Source organism: Anguilla anguilla, chromosome 1 (genome assembly GCF_013347855.1).
Source record: "Anguilla anguilla isolate fAngAng1 chromosome 1, fAngAng1.pri, whole genome shotgun sequence".
NCBI classification, from domain to species: Eukaryota; Metazoa; Chordata; class Actinopteri; order Anguilliformes; family Anguillidae; genus Anguilla; species Anguilla anguilla.
Window position 1 is genome coordinate 61,262,583 of NC_049201.1, and position 26,949 is coordinate 61,289,531.

The 26,949-nt window shown below is 42.1% G+C and overlaps 1 protein-coding gene across 4 annotated transcripts; it reads left to right on the forward strand.

The window, feature by feature from the left end:
- The first annotated feature begins 844 nt into the window (after positions 1-844).
- Positions 845-26,949, forward strand: LOC118212031 (zinc finger protein 704-like). Of its 4 annotated transcripts, none has more exons than XM_035389641.1 (9): positions 845-1,800; positions 3,783-4,006; positions 17,070-17,173; positions 17,311-17,570; positions 20,580-20,680; positions 21,871-22,126; positions 22,567-22,680; positions 23,470-23,555; positions 23,706-26,949. In XM_035389641.1, exons 1-9 carry the CDS (start codon positions 1,543-1,545, stop codon positions 23,815-23,817), a joined length of 1,515 nt encoding a protein of 504 aa, XP_035245532.1. In that variant the 5' UTR covers positions 845-1,542; the 3' UTR covers positions 23,818-26,949. The 4 variants fall into 4 exon arrangements, with proteins under 4 accessions (XP_035245532.1, XP_035245533.1, XP_035245534.1 ...); XM_035389642.1 differs by having other exon boundaries at positions 17,326-17,570; XM_035389643.1 differs by having other exon boundaries at positions 17,329-17,570.

Below are 26,949 nucleotides of genomic sequence, written 5' to 3' on the forward strand. Positions count from 1 at the left end.
ATCCGGAACAGCCGTCACCAAGGAGACAAGCATACGCCAGTGCTGTATTTATCCATGCATGTTTAGCTTGGAAATGGGACCAGGTTGAGGTTCTCACACAATCATTCAATTAAAAGCTAAACAAAGTTACCCACTGAACATTGTTTTTTTTTAATTTTTTTTTTTTAAAACTGTGCAGAAGTATTTTTGGAATGTTTGGGATAACCAAACACTTAACTAGGCTGCAGTGAAAGCAAATGCTGAAATTCTACTAAGTACAGTTAAAATACTGCTGGTGGCGAACTGGGGGAAGAGGCGGGGGATGCAAGACTGCAGGATACAGCTCTGTGAATGAGGTCGTGGGCCTCTGTACAACCTCTTAAGTGGGTCAAGCAGATCAATGTTAATTTGAGAATAAAATATAAAGGACACATTTGAAACCAAACGTGAAATTCATGTTCAGTGTAAACGCTAGGCTTTTAATAATTTGTTTTGCATCGTACATGCATAATCAACTTGCGCATGGTACAGTAGACTATTGGCTACAGTATGCTAACCAAATAGGCTACATTAAAGCACAAAACAACAATTTTTTGGTAAACTATACAGAAGTGGCCGATTGAGAACAGCTGTTATTTCATTTACTAGCATGAATGCATCACCTCTCGAGATTGTTATGGTGATGATCTCCATTTTTTTCTTTTCTTTTTCATCCACCGGCTGTGCTTCATCTCTGCGTCATTGTTGTAACGAAGCTTCCTCCATCTCTCCTAGACTAACCCAGGTTTGTAGGGAGAAATGACATATCTGCAAATCCAAGTAACCGTGGAGGCGTGTGCGTCGTCGTCCAATCAGAGAGCCGAGATTCCGTGACACTGCACATGTTTACGGGAGCATCCCGCCGGTAGAAGCATGGACTGGAAAAGGTTCCCGGCGGAATGGATTTTAATCCTGGATCAGGAGTTGTCAGACGTGCCGCCTCTGCTTCTTGCGGGTAAATTTTGTTTAGGTCAGGGTAACTGATTGTTGGAAGATTGCGGCATAGCTTCACTGTCAAATTCGACTTTGTATACATGACAATGCGAGTAACATTTAGCGAATGTAAACTGAAAGAATTTTAATCCGATATAAATTTGCTCCATGCCACGTTTTCATCTACGTATGAATTTAAGGGAACGGCTAGGAAAACAAACAGGCCGAATATAGAAAGATCAGTAGCCGGTTGAAAGAAGGGGCTGAACCACGAATTAAAACAGTCTGTTGAGTTCAGTCACATGCGCTCGGCGGACGCTTTTCACGTGTGATACCGTAGCTTTCCTTTTGTGTGTGCGCTATAGTTGTAGATCGTTCGTTTGTGATAATAAATAAATAAATTTTAAAAAACAGTGTAAAAACAAGAATAGCTTACTAGTTAAAATGGCATTAGTACCGGATGCTTTTGGCTATCTAGCAAGCTAGCTAGTAATTCTAGACAACTAGGTCAATCGGCTACATTCTCTCGCATAATTTCCATAGCCATCGACGTTTTCGGCTGCCAATAACAAGCTACCTTAAACTGACGGTATGCATTCAAGGCGTTTGGCGAAGCGTTCTGTCCTCGGGAGTCGCGTCTGTGCACCAAGCGTGGCGGGGGACGGAGTGCTTCTCCCAGGGGTGGTCCAAGCTGTCAAACAAGAAAACAATGATGCATCGACGGGACTTCGACGAAATGTTTACACTGTGCTGATGCAAGACGGCAGTTTAATAGAATATTCAGAAGACGAGATCGTCGTGTGTCCCGCTCAGATGACTGCAAAAGGACCGCTCAAGTCCAATTTAAAGGTGTGCAACTGGCTTTGTGTTTGTGAGCTGCATGTCTAGTGTGCTGAAGGTCTGTACTCGTGGCTCTCGATGAGTGCAGTAGGGTACTACTGTATAACATTGCGGCAGAGGCAACTGCTATTTTTGTCAGTCAGGAGCTGTAATCCTATACTTTACACGTATACTTTTTCAATGTGATACAGTGAGATCTAATAAAATAATGGTTTCTTTGTGGTTGGGTGCGAAATTGGTGCGCTGCAGCATTTTATAGTTTACACTTTGGATGCTCTCTTTACATCCGCCCGTAAGGTACTTGGATAATTATGAGATGTTCTGAAATCCATCTGCCCCCGTTTGCTTTCACAGTTAAGTTACAAATGCTTCGCGTGCATTGCACTGTGAAGGTGGTCGGCTTGAGTGCAGCTACGCCAATGCGTTTGTTTTTGTTTTTGTTTTTTTAAACACGATTTAAAAGCAAACATGCACCAGCACACATGATTTTAAACACGTAGCCTACAGGCTAGTTAATGGATAATAGGCTATAACGTTGCTGCAGGAATTGAATACCTTTTACGCGGGCTAATAACTCAGAAAAACATCGACTGGTCAAAGGCTCCTCCTTGGTAAAAGCGATGATGTAATTGTTTTGTTAAAAGTTGAGGAAACTGACAGCTTCCCTTTGACTGGCATGTGTGACTGCAGCTGCAGAAAATGGACATATCGTGTCACTATACTGTAAGTAAAACCAATATATGAGTACACGCTCCTCTTTCTTTACTAAATGCTATGCTACCTATGCCAGAAAGCAGCTATAGGTCGTGCTGTTTATTTTACAATTTGGGTTGGTGTGCACAGAAAGCGCGCCACATTTATGAACAAATAATAAATATATAAAAGACCTGTTGTAATAGAATACGTACAAAGTCCGAAAGGGGTGATAAATCAAGCAAATCGACCAGAAGATGTAGATTTCTCTTATTATTTTGTTCTGTCATAACAGCAAGGGCTTGCGACGTCTGAAAGATTTGTACCGTTAAAAGCTATAATATATTGTAGCCTATACGCTAATTAAAATGTGATTTGGTTACATAATTCCGCAGTGCTTCATGTGATACAGTAAATGTCCTTCACTTGCAGTGTTTTTCTCTCTAGTGACAACAGAAAATTCCCAAAGCAAAATTGTTTTGAAAGGAGAGCAGCGGTGTCATGCTTTCCACCAATATTGCGGGGGACTGTATCATGACGTCACGCAGAAATAGCCGGTGAAATGATTAATCAAAGAGCTTGCGGATCGCAGTCTCTGTCATTTTCCTGCACACAAAAGCAGGACGTATTACGTCGCTGCAAACACTGGCGCACCCGATAAAAGACCACACTGGCATGTCCATTAATTGCCTTCCAAAATAAATTGCAAGTCGTGCTTTTATAGGAAAGATTATCCATAGATGATGTTTGGTGGCAACTGTACATTGCACGACATTGCTCATTTACTTAGTTGATACCTTTGTCCAGCTCTGCTTATTCTAGTTACATTTTTTATGGTTTTGCCACCTAGGCACTGAAACAAAACGTAGCCTGCTGAAACGGGTTGGCCTGCATGTGTTTTTACATTATCTTTTCAGAACAAAATGGTACCTATGGGTTGGTTTGCCACCTAGGTTTCAACACCACATTATGGTTTGCTTATACAGCTGGATATTGAAATAATGTGGTTGTAGAAACTTGTGAGGGGGTTTTGCATAATTTACTTCCAGCTATTTTCATGATATCCTTTAAGGTTTAGATCTGTGTATGTTTACAGAGAATTGTAGCTTCTGCCTTTGTGTTTTTGTTGAAGCTTTGTGTGTATGGGCTAGTACTGCATTCAGTTCACCTGGTACTGTTACTGTTGTTTAATTTTTGTATTTACATTGCCATTTTTTATCAATGGTTATATGTGGATGTTCATATGTATCTGTTACATCCTGGATGAGAGTGTCTTGTTGTCTGTTTCTCTGCTGCAGACTTCTTGCAACGGCCGTGACATACCCAGTCTGGCCTTGCCAATGGAAACCCAAAAAGATGAGTCAGACACTCTCACAGCAAAACCTGTTGAAAATCCACAAGAGTCTGACACCAAATGCACCGGACGAGCCTTGGACCCAGAGAAGGAACATGCTCGGTCAGTATGCCTCCTGGAACAGAAACGCAAAGTTGTCTCCTCCAGCATAGATGTCCCACAGGCCAGGTAAGGGGAACCAACATTTTTTATATTTTTTATTGTAGTCCTTTTCCTTATTTGTCTCTGCATTTGCTTAGCACACCCTATTACTGTTTGTAGCCATGTTTTTTTATTTATTTTTTACTTCATCCATTCATGCAGCTGTAAAGTGATTTAGGATAATTTGATCAAAGGTGCTGTGCAACAATAGAGCTCTTAGCAGCCATTTGAAATTTCAACATTCAGGTTACAAGTCCAGGCCTTTAGACACAGCTCCACACTACCTCAAAAGAGATTCTGAATTGGATGGATTTAAAATGGCTAACTTTTTCTTGTCAAACAGAAGAGCTTTCAACACCTCAGAACCGGTTATTCAGAGAAAAGGGACAGATTTCCCACCATGCACTTTCACTTGAAATGCAATTTCTGTGTTTAGTGTGATGATTGCTGTACAGTATATTGCTTTTTTTAAAAGTCGTTTTTCCTTAGATTTCTTACTTACAATTAGGAAATCTTTTAAATAATTCAAATGCAGTCTTTGTTTTTGTAAAGTCATCTTAATCTTCTTTCTCTTGTGAGGAAGTAGTTATGTGGACAGCTTTGAGGGTAGTTCAGTGGTTTTTATCAATGAATGTTGTTATCAGTTTCTTGGGCTGACTTTGGAACAATTGGGTTTTTTCTTTTTATCATGTCTTTTGCATAATTTAAAACCGTTTTTTTTTTTTGTTCGTTTTTGGGAGGGAGTTGAGGTATAACAAGATCAGGTCAAAACCTAGTATATGGCTGGACTGGCCGACCAATGGTGTGACGTCATCACTCACTCAATCAGTCACAGACATTCGCGTTTGTAGGGCTGGCCCCGCTGTTGCGGTCCAGCCAAAAATATAATGTCATAAAGTACAGTGCCACCTCCCTATCAATTATAATGTCTGGAAAATAAGTTGATATTAGCTTGTCTCTGCTAAATAATGTAATTTCAAGATTGAGGCAAGCCTTCCAGTTAATCTCTTACATATATTTTTATTCAATTGGGGTGTGATGTCCAAAAGTGCACAGCCCGGGGCAGGTGGGGACAGTCACACACACTGAGCAGGAAAACATTTCTGCAAATTAAACTCTGCTTAAAATAGAATTTTATACAGATTTAGCTGTTTTTCTGTGAATGGTATCGGCTAGCTTTTTAGTATTTGTTTGCTAATTACCAAATGGCAGCATCCAACTCATCTCCTGATTATCGTAGATTTCAATTGTGTGATCTGACAAGGTTCATGTGCTGACACCACTTTGTTTGGTTCTTGAGCATTTGATTTGTGTTGCTGGAGAAAATTACTTTAGATATTCAGCGGCCCCTGTTGAACATTTCAGGATTTTTTTATGCTAAACACGTTACTCATGTTACCTCCAGTGAAACTGTGCTAAAGTTCAGGGCCTAGTTTATGGGCTGGAAAATTACAGGGTGCATCCTTTTGAAAGTAAAATGTTCTGGATGCATTGCATCAGAGTGTTGCTTACCAGTGCGATTCATTGTTGAGTCTCAAATCCACCAAATTAATGAATTACAATATCAGTGTTTTGGAAATGTAACATGATTATTATAATCCTCAGTTACGTAGGCTACATGGTCTGCAGTTGCAAGAGAAACCTAAGAAGCAAAAACCAAATAGCAAGTTTTCCAGGAGAGCCAACCCAACCCAGATCGTAGCAACACCAAATTCTGCCTGCAATAGCCTGCCTTTAATAGCTACAATGTTTGATTAGCCTTTATTTTCACATCTTAATATAGGATTGCAAGTAATTTTGCGGTTGGTCTGCACCAGTCATTGAGTATTGATGAATGTTTTACTCTGTGGCGCTCTCTCTGTGGTTTACTTATTTTGTTTATTTTTAAACGTGTCCATTTATATGATGGTTTCTGATATCTGTGTGGGTTCACTGCAGTGCTGAGGGGTAAGATGACTGTAATCTGACCTCATCTGTTGTTGTGTGACTAGTAGGAATGAACAGATAGTAAGCTGTAGAGGAACAGATTTATGTAGAAATGTGGAGGATGTTTTTTGGGGGGTGCTCTGCAGTTGGGGCAGTCTTCCTGGAGTGGAGAGGGTAGGGGTGTGCAGCTGTTGTGGGAGAGGCTTGCATAAGTACCAAGATGAAGTAGGAGGAGAGGTGCTGTTTTTTTTTCTTTGGATCTTGGACATAGAGACTCAGTAGTTGATTGTTATTTGACAACTGCTGTGTTTTGTCAAGCATTCCACAAAGTTTCTTGACTGTCGCTGAGTGGCTAATGTTGTTTTCAAGGAAGATTTTGAGAAGAATAGTTATCTTCTCTGGAGAGTACTTCACTAATATGTGCAATTCACTCTAAATGACTGGCTGATCAGCACAGACTCCCCCTGACGGTCAACTGGCTGTGGTAGATGGAATCACAAGCAATCCCACAGGGAGCTGGTGGGTCAATAGAGGACAAGGGGCTTTATTTCCAGTAGTCCAATATTGTGTATTTTTTCTCTCCGATGCAAATTATACTGTTTACTTGTTTTCTGTCTTCTGTGCTCCTTTGTGTAAATTGGCCTTGTTTTATCGGAAACCTTAAGATTTATTGTTGGTTTAAAGATAAAGAAGTGCATGTATGTAATACCAGTATATTCATAAGGACAGATTTGCTCCTGTCTGTCTGAATTAAATTTGTGAGCGCTGTGCTTGTGAGTGCATCAAAGGTATGCTATGTTTACTAGACTACAACGGTTCACCCGATTAGAACTTGATTCAGCAGCTGTGCATCTGTTTGGTCAGCTGTGTGCAAAGACCATGTCTCAGTTCTAGTAACTCCTGTGTAGAAGAGCTAAGATGTTATTTGGACCCTTTTCAAGCACAAAGAAGCTCCATTAGATTGGCCTCTTCACCTGTTACCAATTTAGAGAAAAATATAGCCTGAAAACATACGGTCTTCTCCTCTGTGCTTCTAGTGTATCTACTGGACACAGGGACAAGGTTGCATGGTTATTTCCTTTCTCAGGAATGATTTTGCTTTGCTTAGTGATCTCTCTGCATTCAAAGAGTAAATGTGGTGTATCACCGAAGCTTTTGACCCTTAGTTGGTGATAACACTTTGTCATTTTGTACGGGTTGAAATGCTTAGCATTTCTCACTAAGCAATTTTAACGAACTGTTGTAAGTGAGTTGCCACTGAGCTGGGCCATGTGAGGAAGCCTGTGTGGGGGGGAGGGCTGGTGCAAGCACGGCCATTCTCACATCAACTTCTCAGGTTCTTGCAGCTGGTTTGAATATCTTCTCTGAGCATTTTTTTGCATCCAAACCCTAGTACTGTCATTTTCTATATCTCTGAATTCCCTGTGGTGTTTTACTGAGTTCCCATATGTTTGCTCACTGTCCATATGGGATTTCCATGCTACATGTCTGAGACTTAAAATCTTTTTTTCCTTTTTTCCTTTTCAGTTTTTACAATTTAAAAGTGTACAGCTGTGTGGGTTTGTTCTTTGTGGGTTTATTATTATACTTTTTTTTGTGAAAGCAGGAAATGGCCAATTGTAACAAGAGCTGGCTACAATGGGTGGACTTTCTCTCGAGTGCTCAAACTGTTATAAAAGGCCTTCAGATCACTGATTGCAAGCAGGGGAAGTTGAGTGGTACTCTAGGGGGAAGAACAAAGAGCCTTGCTTCTTACAGAATATTATAACAACAGATGTTGTAGCACAGGGTCAGTCTATACCAAATATTTCTGTCCTACATGTTAGCAAAATTGAAGATGACTTTTGTATTTTCACTTAATTAGCAGGTGTACTTGTTTATTTCCAAGTCAGATGTTAAAAAACTTGGTGATTACAAGACTATAAGTCTGAATGTCAGGAACTTGTGTCAAAAGGAACTTATCATTCTATTTATCAATATAATATGGTGTGGAATATTTGAGTTTACAGATTTAGGATGTTAAATAATTTTACTTTTTGGCACTAGTTTGAATTCTTAGTGATTTATTACTGACTGGGCTATACTGGAAACACTTAGATTGCACTTAGATTGCATTAAGTAGAAGAATTATTTAATCTGTCAAATGCTGCAGTTGGCTAACTGGCGAAAAATTGCAAATGCAAATCGGTAAACAGGTACCAGCCTAAATTAATTAATGAGAAGCGTATGTCCCCCAAGTACTTGACTATGAACTACTTCAGTCAAACACAAATCTGCAAAAAAACCACAGCAGCAACTGGACCGAGAGAGCAGTCACACCCCAAACACGCTGGAAGTGGAATGTTTTTGACTGGCCAAATCTATCACCTGACCTAAATCAAATTGAACATGCATTTCACTTGCTGAAGGCACAAGGCTGAAGGCAAAAATCACCCAGAAGAGCTGATGATAGCTGCAGTACAGGCCTGGCAGAGCATCACCAGGGAAGATACTTAGCATCTGGTGCTGTCTGTGGGTCGCAGACACCCAGCAGTCGTCAAATGCAAAGGATCTGCAGCCATGTATGAAATATGACGACTTTAAAGATTTTGTTAATTTGCCCAATTACTTTTAGTCCCCTGACCGTAAGTTTTTTTTTTTTTTTTTTTTAACCCCGGATAGCGTAATGCCTGAGTGCAAGTAAAATAGGCACTAAAGGCAAAGAAATATGGCAAAGAAGATGATGTTGGGCTTAGATGTGTGGGGTAAAGTAAACATTGTGGCAAAACGGTTATTCCCAGGGAGAAATTGCAGAGAAGTTTAAGATTTCCAGGTGCCATGCTCAGTATACACTCAAAAGGTTCCGGCTGAGGGGCAGTAATGTTAACAGGAGAAGATGAGGAAGATCAAGAGACAGAAAACAGATTGTGTACTGTCTAATAAGCGAAACCATCATAAAACTTAATGCAACTAGAGATAAACCCGTTCCCCTGACTCTATAATCCAGTACATTGGATTTTAAATAAAACGGTGGTTTTTACACTTATCCAGAGTGACTCACATGACTTTTTTAAAAAAATTTTATATGGTACCCTTTTTTTACAGCTAGATATATACTGAAGCATTTCAGTAGCAATCCATTTGGTTACAAGTCCAGTTGCGTAACCATTATGCCACACTGCCTCAGTATCTTTATTTTATTTTTATTTTTTTGCAGCGAGGGAGGCAAGAACTGTATGGTTCCACAACAGACCTTGTGAAAAGCATTAGTCTTTCTTCAACATAGGTTAGAAACCATGTGATTACCGACTGAAAAGCTGGGAAATGTGCACTCTGTACTGAGCCTGGAGATCTGCTGTATTGGATGCCTTCCAGCTAACCCACTGTAATATAATGTATTGGCCTCCTTGATCTCAGTCATTCATTTATCTGATTGGACAGATTCTCAGACAGATGCCCTCAAGCTGCACATTGATTGAAATATTATTAAATGCTCTGGTATCGGTGATATGCTGTCAAGAAAAAATACAGCTTATTGCTTACAACAAGTTGGTGAATGGACTGAGTTTGTTAAAGATTATTTTGTGTATCTGTCAATTGAGGTAGAATTCATTGTGTCTGAATGTGAGGTCTGGTACCTGCAATCTGGTTTTAGAGCCTTCTCTGTGGTTACGTAAATGTTTATATTTCCAAACATGACAGATCAAATGCTTTTGACTGTGTTTCCTCCTGTAACTTCTCAACCAGTTGGAGTTATATAACAATGATAAGACTGCTTGAAAATGGCTTACTATGCATAGAACTGATATTTACTGTAAGTATAAACAAAAACCCTGGTCAAAAAGTGTCAACTCATCCATCTTCCTGTTTAACTCACAAATAAAGCCAGTTATTGCACCCTACAGCTCAGTCTCAGCCATGTCCCTTGTGGTTGTCAGATTATTAGTACGTTGAATAGCGGGTTTGGTCTGCTCATATTCTTTACCAACTCATAGATCACTTGGATAGCACATTCTTACCATTGAGCTCACCTGCATCTGCTGGTCTGCATACTTCAAAGATCAGGACTGAATTTAATATGAAAAGCATTCTTCAGAAGAAAAGCCCTTTATTTAAGGTGGTTTTTATTTTGTGGTGGCTAGCCAGCAGGTGTCATTCCTGTTTGATTTTTAATATCTATTATTATGGTTTGGGGATGGATTTGCAATTCAGAAAATTAAAAGCAGAAGTTGCATCTCTTGTATTCAGTTTCTGCTTGATTTGGAAAGTGTAGCTATGACACAGAAATGATATCATCATCCTGGAGGGCATCTAGCTGAATTTCACTCCATAATTTGACATTGCTTCATGTACTCGTTCTGTAGGTTCTTTCAAATCTTTTGTGTAGCAAAATGAGCCTATTGCAATAAGGCCAGGAAAGACCTGTAGACAGTAACTACCATTAAAGAACTGTGGTTTGACAACTTAATTCATTAGTGTTCATTTGATAACACACAAAGCAGCTGCTTATGTACTTAATTGCAAGCGTGTTGGTTGCCTAGTTACCACTGCTTGCTTTACATCTATGCCATTGCGTCCTGACGTATCTACCTCTTCCAGAGCAACTATGCATGTTAAAATGGAATCTGAAATATAAAATAACCCTTTAAACAATAACAACTAGTGGTTGAATTCCGTATAAATTATAGGGTCAAACATGTGGTGTTCTGCAACAGTGACTGCTAGCCTTGTAGTGCTGTCCACTTGGAAAAGACCACCACCACTGGGGCCAAGGGACTGCATAACATCTAATGAAAAGAAAATACATGCACGGTCACTAAGGCTGGTTCGCTATAAACTTGTACAGAATCAATAGCCATCAATCGATAAAATTGAAGTAAATCCATACCTCTCATAAAATTTGAATGTAATGTAATGAATCAGAAAAACTGATATGCACTGCTCACTGACAGCCACTCATTTTGATTACAGTCACTGGAAAAGCTAGTTTGAAGAAGGATAGTTTAAAATCACAGAGATATTCCTGTTTCACAGAGTTCCACTTTTCCATTTCTCGATATGGTAGGCTGGAAGAAGGCTATCTTTGAGCTTGCTTGCTACGCAGGGTATTCTTGGAAGGAGTATTTATAAAATGAGCTTGATTGTTTGCCCCTTTGGGTGTAAAGTAAAGATATACGGGTATTAACTTGGTTCTAGGACCAGGGTCCACTTTTGGTTTTATTACTTTTTTGCACAGCTTCTCCATTTCAGTTGGAGAATGGCCAGAGCAGGGCTTTATATCCTATATCCTGCGCATATTTCATAATGAAGGAAATTGATTTATATTCCCCTCCTACACACAATAGGAGAAGCAGAGAGAAATGATGCATTTCACAACATGAAATGCATCATTTCATGATTGCAGCTGAGGGTATGTAAGTCTTAAAAAGCAGAGAGTAAAGAGAGAAGTCATGAGGTTAATGTATAATTGCTTAATCTGCTTCATCTGCTCCTACTGCATAATTTGAGTATCGACTGATTTAATTCTTTTTGGATGCTATAAGTCAGGTGTCACTCTATACTGGAAATGTATTGTTTGGAAGTGTTCCCAGCTAATTGTCATATGTTGCTTTAACCTGTTTGGGCTTTTACTGCTAATAGATTATCTACAGTAATACCCATCTTATTCACTCACTGGCCAGTGACTGACTGACCAAGTGGCTCCCACAGGAACAATATTTTAGCACTAGAAGCTACAGAGGGAAAGAAGGCCAGCATTAGGGTTGCAGACAATGAAATGTTTGTTGTTTTGTGAATATGTGGGACAATGAAAAATTATGACTTGAAATATCTAGTATAGGGCTGACTCTACACTACTGAAGGCCCTAGAAAAAATGTATATGGAGGCCCCCTTTTGAGTAATATCCTACCCAGGCACTGGGGGGTTGCAGGTATGGGGCGGGAGAGGTGGGGGGGGGGGGGGGGGGGGGGGGGGGGGGGGGGGGGGGGGGGGGGGGGGGGGGGGGGGGGGGGGGGGGGGGGTTGCAATTGCGGACCGGGAGTGGGAGTGTGATGGGTTTCCAAACAGAGAGGAGCCGTCCAGACAGATCGCCTATGTTGCCTATGCCTACATAGTGGACATGTCTGTCATATTAATACCTTTCTTTTACATTTTTTTCAGGTTAAAAGCTTAACTCATTTGTATCAGAAGAGAAACTGCATTTATCATACTGGTGTAAGAGCGAGAGAGAGAGAGAGAGAGAGAGTCCTACCCTAGCTAAACCCACAGTGAAGAGCTCCTCTCAGAACATGTTAAAATGAAAAGCTGCTTTGTCACACGCCGTTATATATTTGCAGTATATGAAGTTATGTAATGTTGCAGATTATAATATCCCAGTGTGGGCAGAACATATTTTTATGGCAGCCTACATATGCTTTTGGTTCAAGGTTGGCTTCTGTGCAGTGGTCAGTGCAATTTTCATTTCTATGAATGGACAACTTAAAGGGTCCCCTTGGGCTTTTCCCCTGAATACTGTAGCCTATATCTGTACAATACACCTCAGTTATTAGGTGCCATACATTTACGACTGGATCTGAAAACTTTGAGTTTTTCTAGAAAGCATTTCAGAATGAGGCACTGGATTGGGTCTTTCTGTTTACATTTTTTTCAGACTTTTTTCCCCCAGAGCAACTTGCACACATTACATTTTATAAACTTGCAATCTATTTATACAGCTGGATATTTGCAGCATTCAGCTCCACTGACGTGCTCAAGGATACAGCAGCACCAGGTCCCCAGTTGGGAATCAAACCCACAACCTTTGTGACACAAGCCCAGTTTCCTAACCTTTGTATTACTGTGCTGTGTCTGATGTGTCCAAGTAAGTGTTTTCCATTGGTCTTGTTTTGTCATAGATCCAGATTTGGTTCCTTTAAAATAATTCTTCTAAGAATAATCATTCTTAGTGAGATCAGCAGAAATACATGTCAATCAAGGGTTTAGAGTTGCTTGATTGGCTACTGCATTGTTTGCACATTTTGTAATGTTGTAAAAACTTTAGATTGAAGGCGTGTTAATGCAGATCATTTCCATTTGTATATTTGGTAGATTGAGTCAGGGGGCCCAAGTTTTCTTGAAGAGCAAGATTATTTACCAAATTTGAATTGTGTTGTTATGCTATTGCTGGGTTTTATGAATTGTGGACTCTCCTCTTTTTCTTCACCCAATCTTATTGTGTCACTTCTTTTGGAATTGGGTAAGCACCTTTATGTAACTCCAAAAATTGCCAGAAACTTGCAATAGGTGGTCTTCATTTTGAGGTAAGAGTTAGGTATTCTCTCTCCATTTCTTTCTGTTTCTTCACTCTGCAGTCCTTTGCTCCATTTCCCCTCCAATTTCCTCTCTCATTCTTTCTCATTTCATTCTCTTCCTTGTTCCTTTGCATACCTCCCTTCACCCTTACAGCTGTGTCTGCCCATCACTGTCACCTCAGCGAAGGACATGGTCTGTCTGTCGGCATCCCCTAGCCTTCAGGACACAAACACACAGGCTCAGACACACACACACACGCATGCAGGCACACACGTGCACACACACACAGACAGGCACGACACTCAGGCACACACATGCGCGCACACACATACACACACACACACACGGCACACAGGCACAAACAGACAGACACACAACATGCAGGCAGACACATGCATTCACACCCACACACACACACATACGCGGGCTCAGACACACACACACGGAGACACATACGCGCACACACAGACAGACACACAACACTCAGGCACACACATGCGCGCACATACACGCACGCACACACACATACACACACACGACACACAGGCACACACACGACACGCAGGATCACACGTGCACACACAGACACACACACACACGTAGCTAGCCAAATTGTAGTTGTCACACAGGATAAATCAACAGGAATTATTTTGATAAAAAGCAGCTGAAGGAAGAGACTCCCCCTCTCAGGCTCTCTCTCCCCCTGATACTCTGTTTTTCTTTCTCTCTCTCTACCCTCCTTCCTCTCCCCCCTTCTCTCAATCCCTCATATTCTCTCTAGCTTCCCCCATTTCCCCGGCCCCCCAGGGGGAGTCGCTGAGGCGTGATGCCTGTAAACACAGCACTGCACCTCTACAGATCTGAAGAGTGAAAAACTCTTCCAGCTTTCCCTTGTTCTTTCCCTTGCTCTTTTCCTCTGGCATTCCCTCCGTCCCCCTTTCTCCCTCTTTATCTCTGTCAGTTTTATTAAATTCAGCTCTCTTTACTGGCATGACAAGAAATAGCAGATAAAAAATGGAAGATAAAAATCAAAGAGGATAATCTAACTTCCTCCTGCCCCTCTCTCGCCCACCCCTCTCCGTTCCTCTTCCTCCTTTGTCTGACTTGTTTTTCTCTCTTCAGTGCTCCTGAGCATGGAGACATTCCTCCGTTGACAGGCAGGTAGACTTGCTCCCCAGCTGTGCATCAGCCCTTGGTAAGGCAGGCTAATGCGCAGGGTGCAGGTGCAGGTTTGCTTCACACAGGCTTTATGGAGCAGCAGCCATTCACTTTTAAAAGGAGAATAAGGTGCAAGCTCCCCTCTGCACTCATTTACAGTGAAAGCAAGTGGCTAACTAAGTATTGCCTCCTTTTTGACTGCCGCATAACTGGTTTTAATCTGGAAGAGATTTTCGGAACTTTGTTTTTCTATTCAGAATGTGTAATATGAGGGGGCACAGTGAGTACAAGGAATGGACATAGTTTGATGAACACAAAGGGAGTAAGTGTAAGCCAATGTAAAGGCCTTCTCGCTGAGATTTGAATTTACCTGATTTTTTAGTTGAACCAGACCATATTTCTACTCTAATCAGACAACTAAGTGAACTTTTATATTGGATTTGTCTACAATGGGGTTTGACTTGCCCTTTTTATTTTTATTTTATTTTATTTTTTATTTTAGAATATTTAATTTAGGGATTTATGAATATCTTTTCTCCAGTATGATTAATTAGAAAATGTGTGATAAACCTTTTATTCAAGCATTTTGAGAAAGATATCTCTGCTTACTTTTCTCACAAAGAATGGAGGTAAATAAGAAGGGAGACCGGCTGAGGGTGGCATTTTTTGCGCTCCTCTGCTTTCTGGCTCTGAGAGATTTCTTCCCCACCGCCGCCACCAGCACCAGCACCAGCACCATGTTGAGAAAAACACAGAATAGAGAAGGGAACAGCATGTGGCATTTGTGTCATTATGAGGCTGTGTATTCGGAGAGTGTGATGGGGAATGAATGAAGATAAAATTCCTCAGCATATCCCTTTGAGGGTTCTCTGCAGTAGTTGTAATCCAGCCAAACTCTCATTCCTTCTCTTGTCTCCCTGAACTTTCAGACCTCACTCTGGGCTAAACCATTAGTCTGCAGTATGCCCCAACCCCCACCCCAATGAGCACTGATGAGAACAAGACCATCTCAAAAATAGATATGTTTGAGTATTTTGCAATCTTTGGGGTCACCTGAAGGATAATATTATAATGTAGCTGATTCACTCTGCTTGGCATTAGTTAAATGCATCCAGCATAACATACTGACTTCCACAGAAGTACTATAATACTCGCTGCAACTGCATGCACAATAATACTTACTGTAATGTGAATTGCCTCTACGTTGTGGGAAAGATTTGGGAAACTATACTTTCATGTCATTTCATTGAAATAGAGAGCCGCACCAGATATTTAAGTATGTCGTAAAACTCATTATTTGTGTTTTCTTTATTGATAGAGGCTGCCAATGTCTACTTTTTCTTTGTTTAATAAATGTTGATTCCCGTTACACTGGTAATAAAGTTACAAATGGGCATTCCAGCACTAGAGAGTAAAGAGAATAAAAAGAATTGCTTGTGATTTAACTTATGTAAATCACCCTGGATATGGTATCAGTTATGCATATAAATAAGATAAACAATGCTTCTGGAGGGGAATATGAGAAGAGCATTTCTCAGAATGGACTTAATTACACCATCTGCTGAAAAGTCATTCTGTGTCTCCTGTGTCAGTGTGCTAATTCAGTTAATGCCACTTCCTCTCAACTTCTTTATTGTTTTCTCAAGAGAACTGAGGGCGGCATTCCTCTGTTTTGACATGGCAAATATGATTTCCCTGCTGAAAATTCCAGCTAAGGCCAGCTGGGACTCTAAGCTGGTTTAAGATGTTTTAAGCTGTGTTGTCAACACTTCTAGCTGGTGATGACTGGTCTGTGGCTGGTCAAAGCTGGTCTCTAGCTAGACAAAGCTGTTCAATGCTGGTTAAGCTGGTTTGAGTAAGCTGGTGGTCAAACTGCTGGATTAGCTGACTATATAGGCTGGTCAGCTGATTAACAGCTGGTTAACCACCTAAAAGTGTTGAAAAAGAATTTTCACCAGGGTCAAGGTCTTTCTGCATGTTCAGATGAGGACATGGCTTAAAGGAAGTGAATGCTGTCACATGACAATGGTCTGAAAGAATTCCATGGTATCTCTTGGCTACCAGGGCTGTGTACTCCCATACTCCAAATTAATTTGCTCTGCTGTCTAATGGATTAGCAATTCTATTGTGTGCTGGTAGTCCTGGACTTGTATGAACCATGTTACCAAAGACTTGGCTGAAATTGATTAAAGTCATTCTGTCACTGATAGCTCATGATCACACCAGCCAAGCAATTATTTGTTCTGGCTCGTTGTTACAATGGCATTGTCACAGGGTACTGAGAAGTGTTCATTTTCCTGAGGAAGCGGAAATAAAATCAAAACTCTGGCTTATTTGTGGGGAAAAAGGGAAAGGGAATGCACGAAAGAAACAAGAGCACCACCGATCTTGGGGTCCTCTCTCCCATCTCCACTAGCATGTTCAGTAGGCTTCAGGGAACACACCATAATGCAACCTGAGGTGAAGGGCACCAAAACATGAATTTAAATGTGCTTTATCATACAGTACTGTGAAGTATAGAATTAAAGATGTGTGCACCTTCATACATGTGGTGTTTCAAATGTCTCTTTAGCTAACTTTGGAAAAGTACTCCAAATAGCGGCCATCAAATAACATGCTTATAGCACTGTATGAAGTGCTTAAAGTATTGGAAACATGCAGCATTTGGAACACCGCCATTCTGTGATGCCTCTGAGATAGCCTTTACAGGACTCATTCTCCATTGTGATGTCACAGGAAGTCAGACGATGAAGTAGACATGGACAAAGTGACGGCTGCCATGGTGCTGACTAGCCTCTCCACCAGCCCCCTGGTCCGAAGCCCACCCGTCAAAGTCAGTGGTGAGTCACAGAGTGCCGATTGGTTCTATCGGTTCCGTCTGATTTGAGCACTTTGACAGTTCATTAAAATAGGACTACCCAACACTGGTTCAGGAGCATTACAGTGTCTACCGAAACACTGTAATGTGTTATTACAGTGCCTAATTTTCCAGCAGAGGGGTCGAATGGCTCCTGGAAGGACGGGGGGGTCACTCCTTCCAGCCACAGCAGCAGTGGGTACTGGAGCTGGAGTGCGCCCAGCGACCAGTCCAACCCCTCCACGCCCTCCCCGCCCCTCTCCGCCGACAGCTTCAAGCCCTTCCGCATGCCCAGCGGGCCTGGTCAGACCGATGATGTCATCGACGAGCCAGACGGGAGCAGCCTGCTGTTCGATGAGCCCATCCCCCGCAAGCGCAAGGTGAGGCCAGCATGCTAACGCTAATACAGATAAATAGGTGGGGCGAGCTTCCCCTTAGCAGATCAATTATTAATGTTCATGTCTGTTCAGTGGACAGTAGTTTGTTGTCTGGAGGATCAAAGGCAGTTTACAATGTATTTGTCGAGTCATTTTTCACTATGCTTTTAGGACTGGTTATGGCTAACGTCGTTGGCCAAGAGTAAAACTGATGTCATGTGATGATGTAGTCTGGTATTCCTAGCCGCTAGCATTCAGCATCCAGTATTAATCTCCTATGAGGGCTATCAACGTTATGATTCACAGCTTTGGGCCATGTTGTGAACTTTTTTTTTTAGAAAAGAAGTCATAAAGATGATGTCATTGATCTCCTGTGGCCAACACTTAGGGCATTGATTCTGCACTTAATCTATGTTACCATGAAGTCTGGATAAGCGTATCTCTCAATAAAATAAATAACAAATGCCCACGAAGGTAATGCAGTCAGCTCAGTGCAGTCAGTGCAGCTTTTGCTGAAGCTCTGTCCTGTTTGTACAGCTCATACAGACGAGCTCATTCCATGGTGTGGCCATTCACTGTCCCCTCAGGGCTGCCAGTCAGGGAAAGTATGACACTCGACACTTAACTATGTTCAGCGTTTGACTGTGAGGCATTTAATCTCCTTCCACAGACCAGCCTGGTTTCAACACCTCGCATTCATTCTGAAACAGTAAAATCACCCGAGGCATTCTTCTGCTCTGCCTATGCTGCTCTTCCATTCATGTTATATTTGATCTAAAGCTGCATTGCATGAGTTTGAGTCAAATGTCAGAGCAGTAACAGCCTGTGAGCTTCAGAGAGCAGAGATGAGGATCTTTTTTTATTTCACAATGACCCTTTTTATTATTTATCACTATTAAATTAGGATGACTGACTTGCTAGTGATTCATTCAATTGCTTTTAATGTGGTCCTCTGCCTTTGTGCACTTGATATAAAATCACTTTAGTTCTAATAAATTGTAACCCAATCTGTCACAATTAATATTTTTTAATGTGAAGTGTAAAAATAGTGCAGAAATTGATAGACCACTAGGCAATTATGCTTAAGTAAAAGGAGTCAGTCACTGAGGGGTGAAAATAGTGTCAAGCTCATTAGTGGCCAGACCCACAGTTCACGATCTTAGTGATATTAACTATACAGGATGAAAAGCTCTGGTGTGTGCATTACATGTCAGCACTCAGTTTTGGAGTAAAAATCTACTGAGCTGCCTGCAGCTACTTTAATAGGATTGGAGGGACTTGAACAGTTGTTAATGTAATGTCTTTTTTAAACCATTTCTAAACATTACAACACTCCATTTTCTCTTTATCTTTGCTTTTTGAATGATTTTAGAATCAATGATGTGTCCATGTTCACTGACTAAGTATTCCTTCTGCCTTTCCTTCTGATGGAATTATTTAACTGAGGAATCCTGCAAGTCAGCCTGACCTATTTGGAGTAGGGTTAATTGTATAGAGTTTCCCACAGTAGCGGTACCTCAAAAGAACTCATGTTTTTGTTGGAATTGATTGGACAGCTGTTTTTCAACAATGGGTCCGGTCCGTATTATTTCAGTTGCCATTATTAGGTGTTGCGTGAAGAAAAGCTGTGGGAATCAATCCCCTCACTTCATTCTGCTTGTTATTCTCCCTTAATTGTATCTGTGCGGGTTGAACTTGAGGTGCTGTGCTGTTCTTGTGTTTGCTCTTCTCGTCTATATTCTTTGGTATTTTCTAGTCATTCATCCTGCTTTATTACGGTGTAGGAACACATAAGCCCACCAGGCATTAAAATGAATGATTTTAGCGTCTTCGCTGACCAACATTAATGTTATCCAATATGCTTTTTTCAGATCAATAACAGCACCTCAGTGCACAGGGGGACAATTTGCTGCTGTTGTACGTCTAATTGCTTGTTGGTACAGGCAGGGGGAGGGGTTGAGCGAGCCAGTGAGTGAGGAACGCGGGAGGGAGAGGGCAGGGGGGAGAGATGGAAGAGACCACAGCAGTGCTGTGAGGAAAAAACACCGCAACACGCAACTGCGATAAGATAGATTCATTTTCTTTACTACCACATGAGTGGTGGGGTCTTCTTTACTACTGATGGCCTGAAATTTTGGGGAAATAACATGTAGATGTATCTGTTCTCAGCCTTTTGATTATGCTTTGGAAGTGAAGGCAGGTGTGTGTGTGAGAGAGAGAGAGAGAGAGAATGAGAGAGGGAGAGAGAGACACACACAGAAAGAGGTTTGCTTATGTGTTTCTGTGTGCGTCAGTCAGTGATGGTAGTTAATCAGTGTATATTTGTGTCTGTTACATGCTCAGCACACAAGCAATTGTGCCTGTGCATTAGACTTTGGGGATGTGGCTAAGAGGATAGCGTTGTGTGCTCTAAGATCCTAATTATGTTGTTGTGGGGACTTGATCATTGAAATTAAAGTAATGAAGAGAGAAATGTGTGGCACTGGGTGTGGGCCATGGTGATGTAAGCATTAGGGGTATACAGTCACATTTCTGCTAATTTAGGCTTTATAGCCCTGGAAAGTCAGTAAAGGTATTAAGCAAGCTGTTCCTATTGCGACACTGTCTGGAAATTCTCTTTGAAAAAGCACTCCGTTGCAACACAACTGGTTGAAATCATTGACACAAATGCCCCACTGTCCTGCTTTTATTTATTCCGTTTTCTCCTCTTCCAGTCCCCAATTTTCTTCTCTCCCCAGTTCCTTCAGTCACAGCAGCAGGGGGCACTGTAGTGGAAGCCCACACTGCTTTGGTGTAATCACCTGTGAGACAGTGACTGTGTGACACCTTACAGGCCACCCATCACCACAGGAGAACTAGTGCTGATTGGAGGAGAGGCGTATCTCTGGGTAGAGTGGTTAGGAGAACTATAGTGCAGCTTTTACCCAAAGAAACCTGGCCAGTTTGTTTTGTTGTATAGAAAATGTTTGTCTGAGGTAATGTTGTTTTTTGTTTTTCTTGTGTGTGTGGCAGAACTCCATGAAGGTGATGTTCAAGTGTCTGTGGAAGAACTGTGGGAAGGTTCTGAGCTCAGCAGCTGGGATCCAGAAGCACATTCGAACTGTGCACCTGGGGTAGGAGATCAGCGTGCAAGTACACACATGCATACTTTCTCCCCAAAACTGCATAAAATACAAAAACAAATCTGTATATACAAAAATGCATACATCTGTGGATGCACACATGCAAATGCATATACAGGCACACTCAAAGACACAGTCATGTGCCCATACATTCAGTCACATGTTCACACACACACACGCATGCATGCACACTCAGACACACACACGGACACACAGTTACACAAGCTTATGCATGCACACACATCAAACTATACACCGATCAGCCACAACATTAAAACCACCTACCTAAAATTGTGTAGGTCCCCCTCGTGCCACCTCTGAAGGTGTCCTCTGGTATATTTGGATTTCTGTATATATTTGTATCTATGGTATATTTGTATCTGATATTTTGTATTAACTGTAAATTTGTATCTGATTGTGTTACTTTATTGTCTTTGATGCCGCAACAGTGCAAATTCCCCCCGGGGATCAATAAAGTACACTACTACTACTATTACTACTACTACTACTACTACTTATTACATTATTGTTTTTTATTACATAAAAAATTTGAAATGGATTACATTAATGGGAGTTATTACACTATTTGTAGTTTATTACATTATTAGTTGCTACAGGGCTATAAAAAGCTAAGATATTATTAGAAGGTGAATTATTTTCACATGATTTTAAAAACTCTGGACGGGTCAGAGCTATTTTGGCTACACGAGGGGGACCTACACAATATTAGGCAGGTGGTTTTAATGATCGGTGTACATCCGCACATGAATCAAATCTGTACACACTTAACCCTGAGTCAACTCTGTGTCACCTCAGAGTACACCTCTGTGTACGCTCAGACACATTCATATCTATAATCTTCCAGACTGTCCATGATACAGACAGGGAGCCGATCATTATTTCTTCTTCTTTCACAAACTAGACATGTGCATTTAGCTCCCTCACCCACACGCTGCTTTACTGCCATTATTCTGAACGTTTTAGTGTTCGTGGTTTTGGCATATACTGTATGACAGTAAATCAGCCCTTGGTTTTATATTTACACGTAACTATGCTGTAACTCTGATTCGAACATGCATAACAAAGATTGATGGTTTTAGCTCAGACTGTGCCTGAAGATTTCAAATGCAATTTTCTTTCCCCATGTACACCCCCCCCCCAACCCTAACCCCACCCCTCAGGCGGAACTGTGATTCAGAGTGCAGTGATGGAGAGGAAGACTTCTACTACACGGAGATCAAGCTCAACACCGACCCAACGGCCGAGGGCCCGAACGGCCCGCCCCCCTCCGCACCCGCCCCCGCGCCGTCCCATCCCCCCAGCTCCGAGCCGGGACGTCCCGACGGCGGCGCCAAGAGCGAGAGCAGGCTCAGCACCCCCCTCAGTCGCTCGGCCCCCAGCGCCCTCTACCTCGTACACAGCGACCACGCCTACCAGGTACGGACCGGTCACGCCCCGCAGGAGCCGCCGATCCAGAACAGCTGGGGTTCACGCGTGCCTTTCACAGACCGAGACGCGCGCACAAACGGACCCTGTGGTTGAAAAGGCAGTCATGGAAAAAGGGACTGGGAAAGATAGGATGGCCACTCACCGACAGATTCTGCCAAACAAAGCGATTAATGGATAACAGCTGCTTTGGCCTCCTGAAAGCTACATGGGATATTATGTCCGAGAAGCACGCAGCCATGTTCAGAATGAATGATCAGAATGTCCTCCATGGTCAGTGCTTGCTGAGCGTTTCTGTTCTCACATCCAGGGCAGGGGTATTATGGGAGAGACATGCGGTGTAAAAGCGTGCTGAACTCTGGATGACCCTGTGTGTGGTGGAGTTGTGTTGCTCTGAGGCGGGTAATCCTCCCCTTGCTCTGGTCCTGCAGGCCACGGCCCCCGTCACCATCCCCAGCTCCAGCTCCGCCAGCTTCACCCCCAACCGCAGTGCCAGCTTCAGTGTGTCCTGGCAGTCCCCGCCCGTCACCTTCACCGGCAGCTCTGTGAGTCTCACACACGTACACACATACAGGCACATACACAGCAGGGACACACACGCACATACACAGCATTCACACACACACATACAGACACACATGCACATACACAGCATGGACACAGGCACACACACATGCACATACACAGCATGGACACACACATGCACACACACAGCAGGGATACGCACATGCACACACACATGCACATACACAGCAGGGACACACGCACATGCACACACACATGCGCATACACAGCAGGGACACACACAGACATGCACACACACACGCACATACACAGCATGGACACACACACATGCACACACACATGCACATACACAGCATGGACACATGCACACACACATGGGCATACACAGCATGGACACACACATGCACACACAGCAGGGACACACACACACATGCACATACACAGCAGGGACACACACAGACATGCACACACACACGCACATACACAGCATGGACACACACACATGCACACACAGGCACATACACAGCATGGACACACACACATACACACACACACGCACATACACAGCATGGACACATGCACACACACATGCACATACACAGCATGGACACACACGCACATACACAGCAGGGACACACATGCACATGCACACACACACACACACACACACACTCTCATGCACACACACACACACACACACACACAGTGTGTGATGTGTCTCAGTGCGTGTGATTTGGGTGTATGGGTGTGTGTATTATGTGTGGTTGTGAGAGAGAGTGACGGAGGTGACTGTGCTTCTCTCCCTGCAGGCATCTCCCACCCACGGCTCTGGTGAGCAGCGTCCAGCAGCCTGCACCGTCCTGTCATCCCCCCCGCGGGCAACTGGCTCGCTCAGGTACTGCCTGACCTTTGACCCCCGAAGGGCTTACTATACCGCTATGCGATGTGCTGGCAGTGTGCTGTACATACTGCGTTCTGCAAAACTATGTAATGTTGTAATGAGCTGACAGCTGTGCGCTTTGTCATTTCCTTTCCCATGGGACAGGAAATCACGAGGAGAGGGGAAGAAGTGCCGCAAGGTCTATGGCATGGAGAACAGGGACATGTGGTGTACGGCCTGCCGCTGGAAGAAGGCCTGCCAGAGATTTGTGGACTGAGGCAGAGGGGGCGGGGCGCTGGTGCCATGGAGACAAGGGCGGTCGTTCAGCCGCTGAATGCAAAGACCGTCCTTCACTCTCACCCCACTTGCCCGGACAGGGGGCAGAACTTCCTGTGGACTTCCAGTGAAAAAGGAATGCCACCCACTCTCTGTGTTGAGGCAGCTAATCTTCCCTGTATTGCAGTCAGCCTGTCATCTCCATCTGTTTCTGACGCTGGGCCCAAAAATATTTTTCGCTTGTCAGGCAGATAGCAATCAGAAGAGCTCTTAACTTCTGTACGTGTCATAACATCTTTATGAAGGACAATGGCTTCTTGTAGGCTTCTTGAAGACAGAAAAAACAGATAGAAAATATTTTGTGGGTGATACTACCATTTAACAACCTGATTGGCTTTCCTTCTTGACAGTGCTTGGAGAACTATAGAAGTGGACCTATGAGAACTCATGTGACTCCACCAATAGTGTGGTAGTATTGGAGCACACGTGGGTGGGAAAGCAGTGGAATGCTCTCTTCGTGGGCCAGTAGAGCAATGGAAAATAAAACTAAAATCACGACAGTTAGCTATTGATAACTCCCCCCAACATCAAACAATTTCACAAAAAAAGTTTTATATGTCCTTTTCTATATGTGTGTTAATGAAGAACCTTGTTTAAATCAGGGATCAACTCGAAAATCCAAAACCAGCAGCTATGTTTATACAGTTTAATCAAAAAGAGTCACAGGTTTGTTACAACCAAAAAAAGTATTCTCTCTTGTGTAAATGTATAACTTTTACTCACTTTTTTGCTATAATTATTATTAGTATTGTTATTACTGTATTATTATTGCTTAAAAGCAATGAGCGTGGAAAGAAATACAAAATATTTTACGGGCAGCTGTCTGTAAAATGGGCCAAACTTGTAACATGCAGGGAATGTCTCTGTGGTCCTCCTGACGATTCTGGATTTGCATGTTGTTATTTGTTTTGTTATTCTGTGACTCATTTGAATCTTACAAAAGTTTATAACCACACCTGTAAAACAACATTTGGGCGAATTCTTTTTATTTGTGTAGCATCCTGTACAGTATTCTTAAGGCAAGCTCTGGATATGTCCACAAGGATATAATTTTTAAAAACCTCGCAAGATTACCTGCACAGATAACTGTTGACTAGAAGGCACATAATATTGTGTGAAAAGAAGAGTACTGTTATAAACTAGAAATTGATTTCTGGTTCAAAAATGAGTTTCTACTTTATTGCTAGGATTTCACTTTTTTTTTTAAAAGACAAGAAAAAAACATGCATATTTTAATGCGCCCTTTTAATTTGTCAGAATGACTCATTTGTTCAGCACCTGATAATTTAGAGTTGTCAGCACTTGATTATATAGCGAGACTTTGGAAATGGCCATTATTTTGGTAAAGTAGCAATTCTAGCAAACCTCCAGGGGAAAGGTTGCCTACACCTTTACTGAAGGTTTCCCCTTGTGAGAGGGAAAAAAGGGACACTCAGCTTTAGGAAAGGCCAATGCTTACAGTCGAAGAACAAATTCTGGAGAGAAAATAAAAGAGTCTTAACTCCTCGACACTGTTCAATGCAAAGAAAAGAACTCCATATATAAACCCTGCATATGGCAGATAGTGGTGCTCTGCACTTGGAGAACCCCACAGGAACTCCCATCTTTTACAGTGCAGCCATTTTCATGGCAACAAGCGGTTTTACATTCTGGGTGAAATGGACAGGATTTCAAACAGAGGAGCAGTTGTCCTTTACAGAAGATGATCGCAGTCACATTTTTTTTTTTTGTGAAGTGTGATCTCAAATTCATTGGCGATCAACACACAAAAGGGGCTTTGTCAATGTGCTTGTTCTGCCTTCCAGTTGTGGAGTCTCTTTAAAATAAGTATTTCTAAAAATATATGGAAGCAGATGAAGTTCATTGCTAGAGAATAGAGCAGTGTTGCCTCATCTGTGATCTTTGTACCACTCCTCCCAAAGTACTTTAGACAGGAGTAAAGGAAGCAAGTATCAGGTCTCTGAATTATGGCATTGTAGTCCTTCACACTTTGTTTTACTCCAGACCAACACCAGCTTATAAACTATCTAACTTGCTCCATATGATGGCTTTTTCCTGCACTTTACTGTCATTTTTATGCAAAGATTTTTTTCTTTTTCTCGAGTCAAATCAGATGTGATCTTTGGTTTCTTGTTAAAGTAAATGTTTGGAAACTTGTCCAAAAAAGTGGAAAAATGTTTTTTTTAACAAGCTGTTTTAGCTTACTCGGTGCCACTTTTGATTGTTTCTTAGAATGCAGTATTAAGGAACATGCCTCTGTGCTTTATACACTTTTTAAAGATGATATTGTCAAACAGTTTAAGTAGAAGTTAGATTCGTCAACCCCTCCGGATAAAACATTAGGTTGTAAAATACCTGAAAATTGGCATTGTATTTTGTGAACATTATGAACTCCAACTTTGTAATCTATTATTTGGCAAACATTTACTTGTTGTTTTTTTGTTGTCATGAAAATTCCACAGCATATTTGGTGAGTTTGTGTCCTGTATTGTTGCGTTAAGATCTCTACATGTTTTTAGAGGGCTTGGAACCTTTGTTGTAATAGACCCACTTGATGTACTGCCACGCCTGGTGCTGAGGGCTGGGGTTCTTTTGTCCTGTAATTTGGAGGGAAACTGCCTGTGTGTGTCAGCGCGTGTGAGGCAGACCCCGGTGCTCCAGAGGATTCCTGAGAGAACATTCCAGTCAAGGACTGCAGACGGCGATACGATGCAGAAACGGCTCTAAAATGATAACACTGATCAACAGGAACAATTCTGTCCCCGCATATTCCTAATCTTAAGCTTTTTGCGTCGGCGTACCGCAATCAGCACGGTAGACTAAGAAACGTAACCGGTACATGAGATGTTCACAGTATTCCCGTGGCAAAGAAGAGTTATTTCGTACACACACGTCCCTGGTGCTGAGCAGGGTGCTGGACAGTGGTGCTGAGCCGTTCAGCATCCTCAGCCGTGTAGGTCATACTGATTTTATTTTATATTTCTTCCAAAGTGTCTAATGTATCATTCTGTAATTTCTTTGAAACATGGCAAATAAAAAGGTGAACTTTGTCCATATGAAACTGAAGCATAAA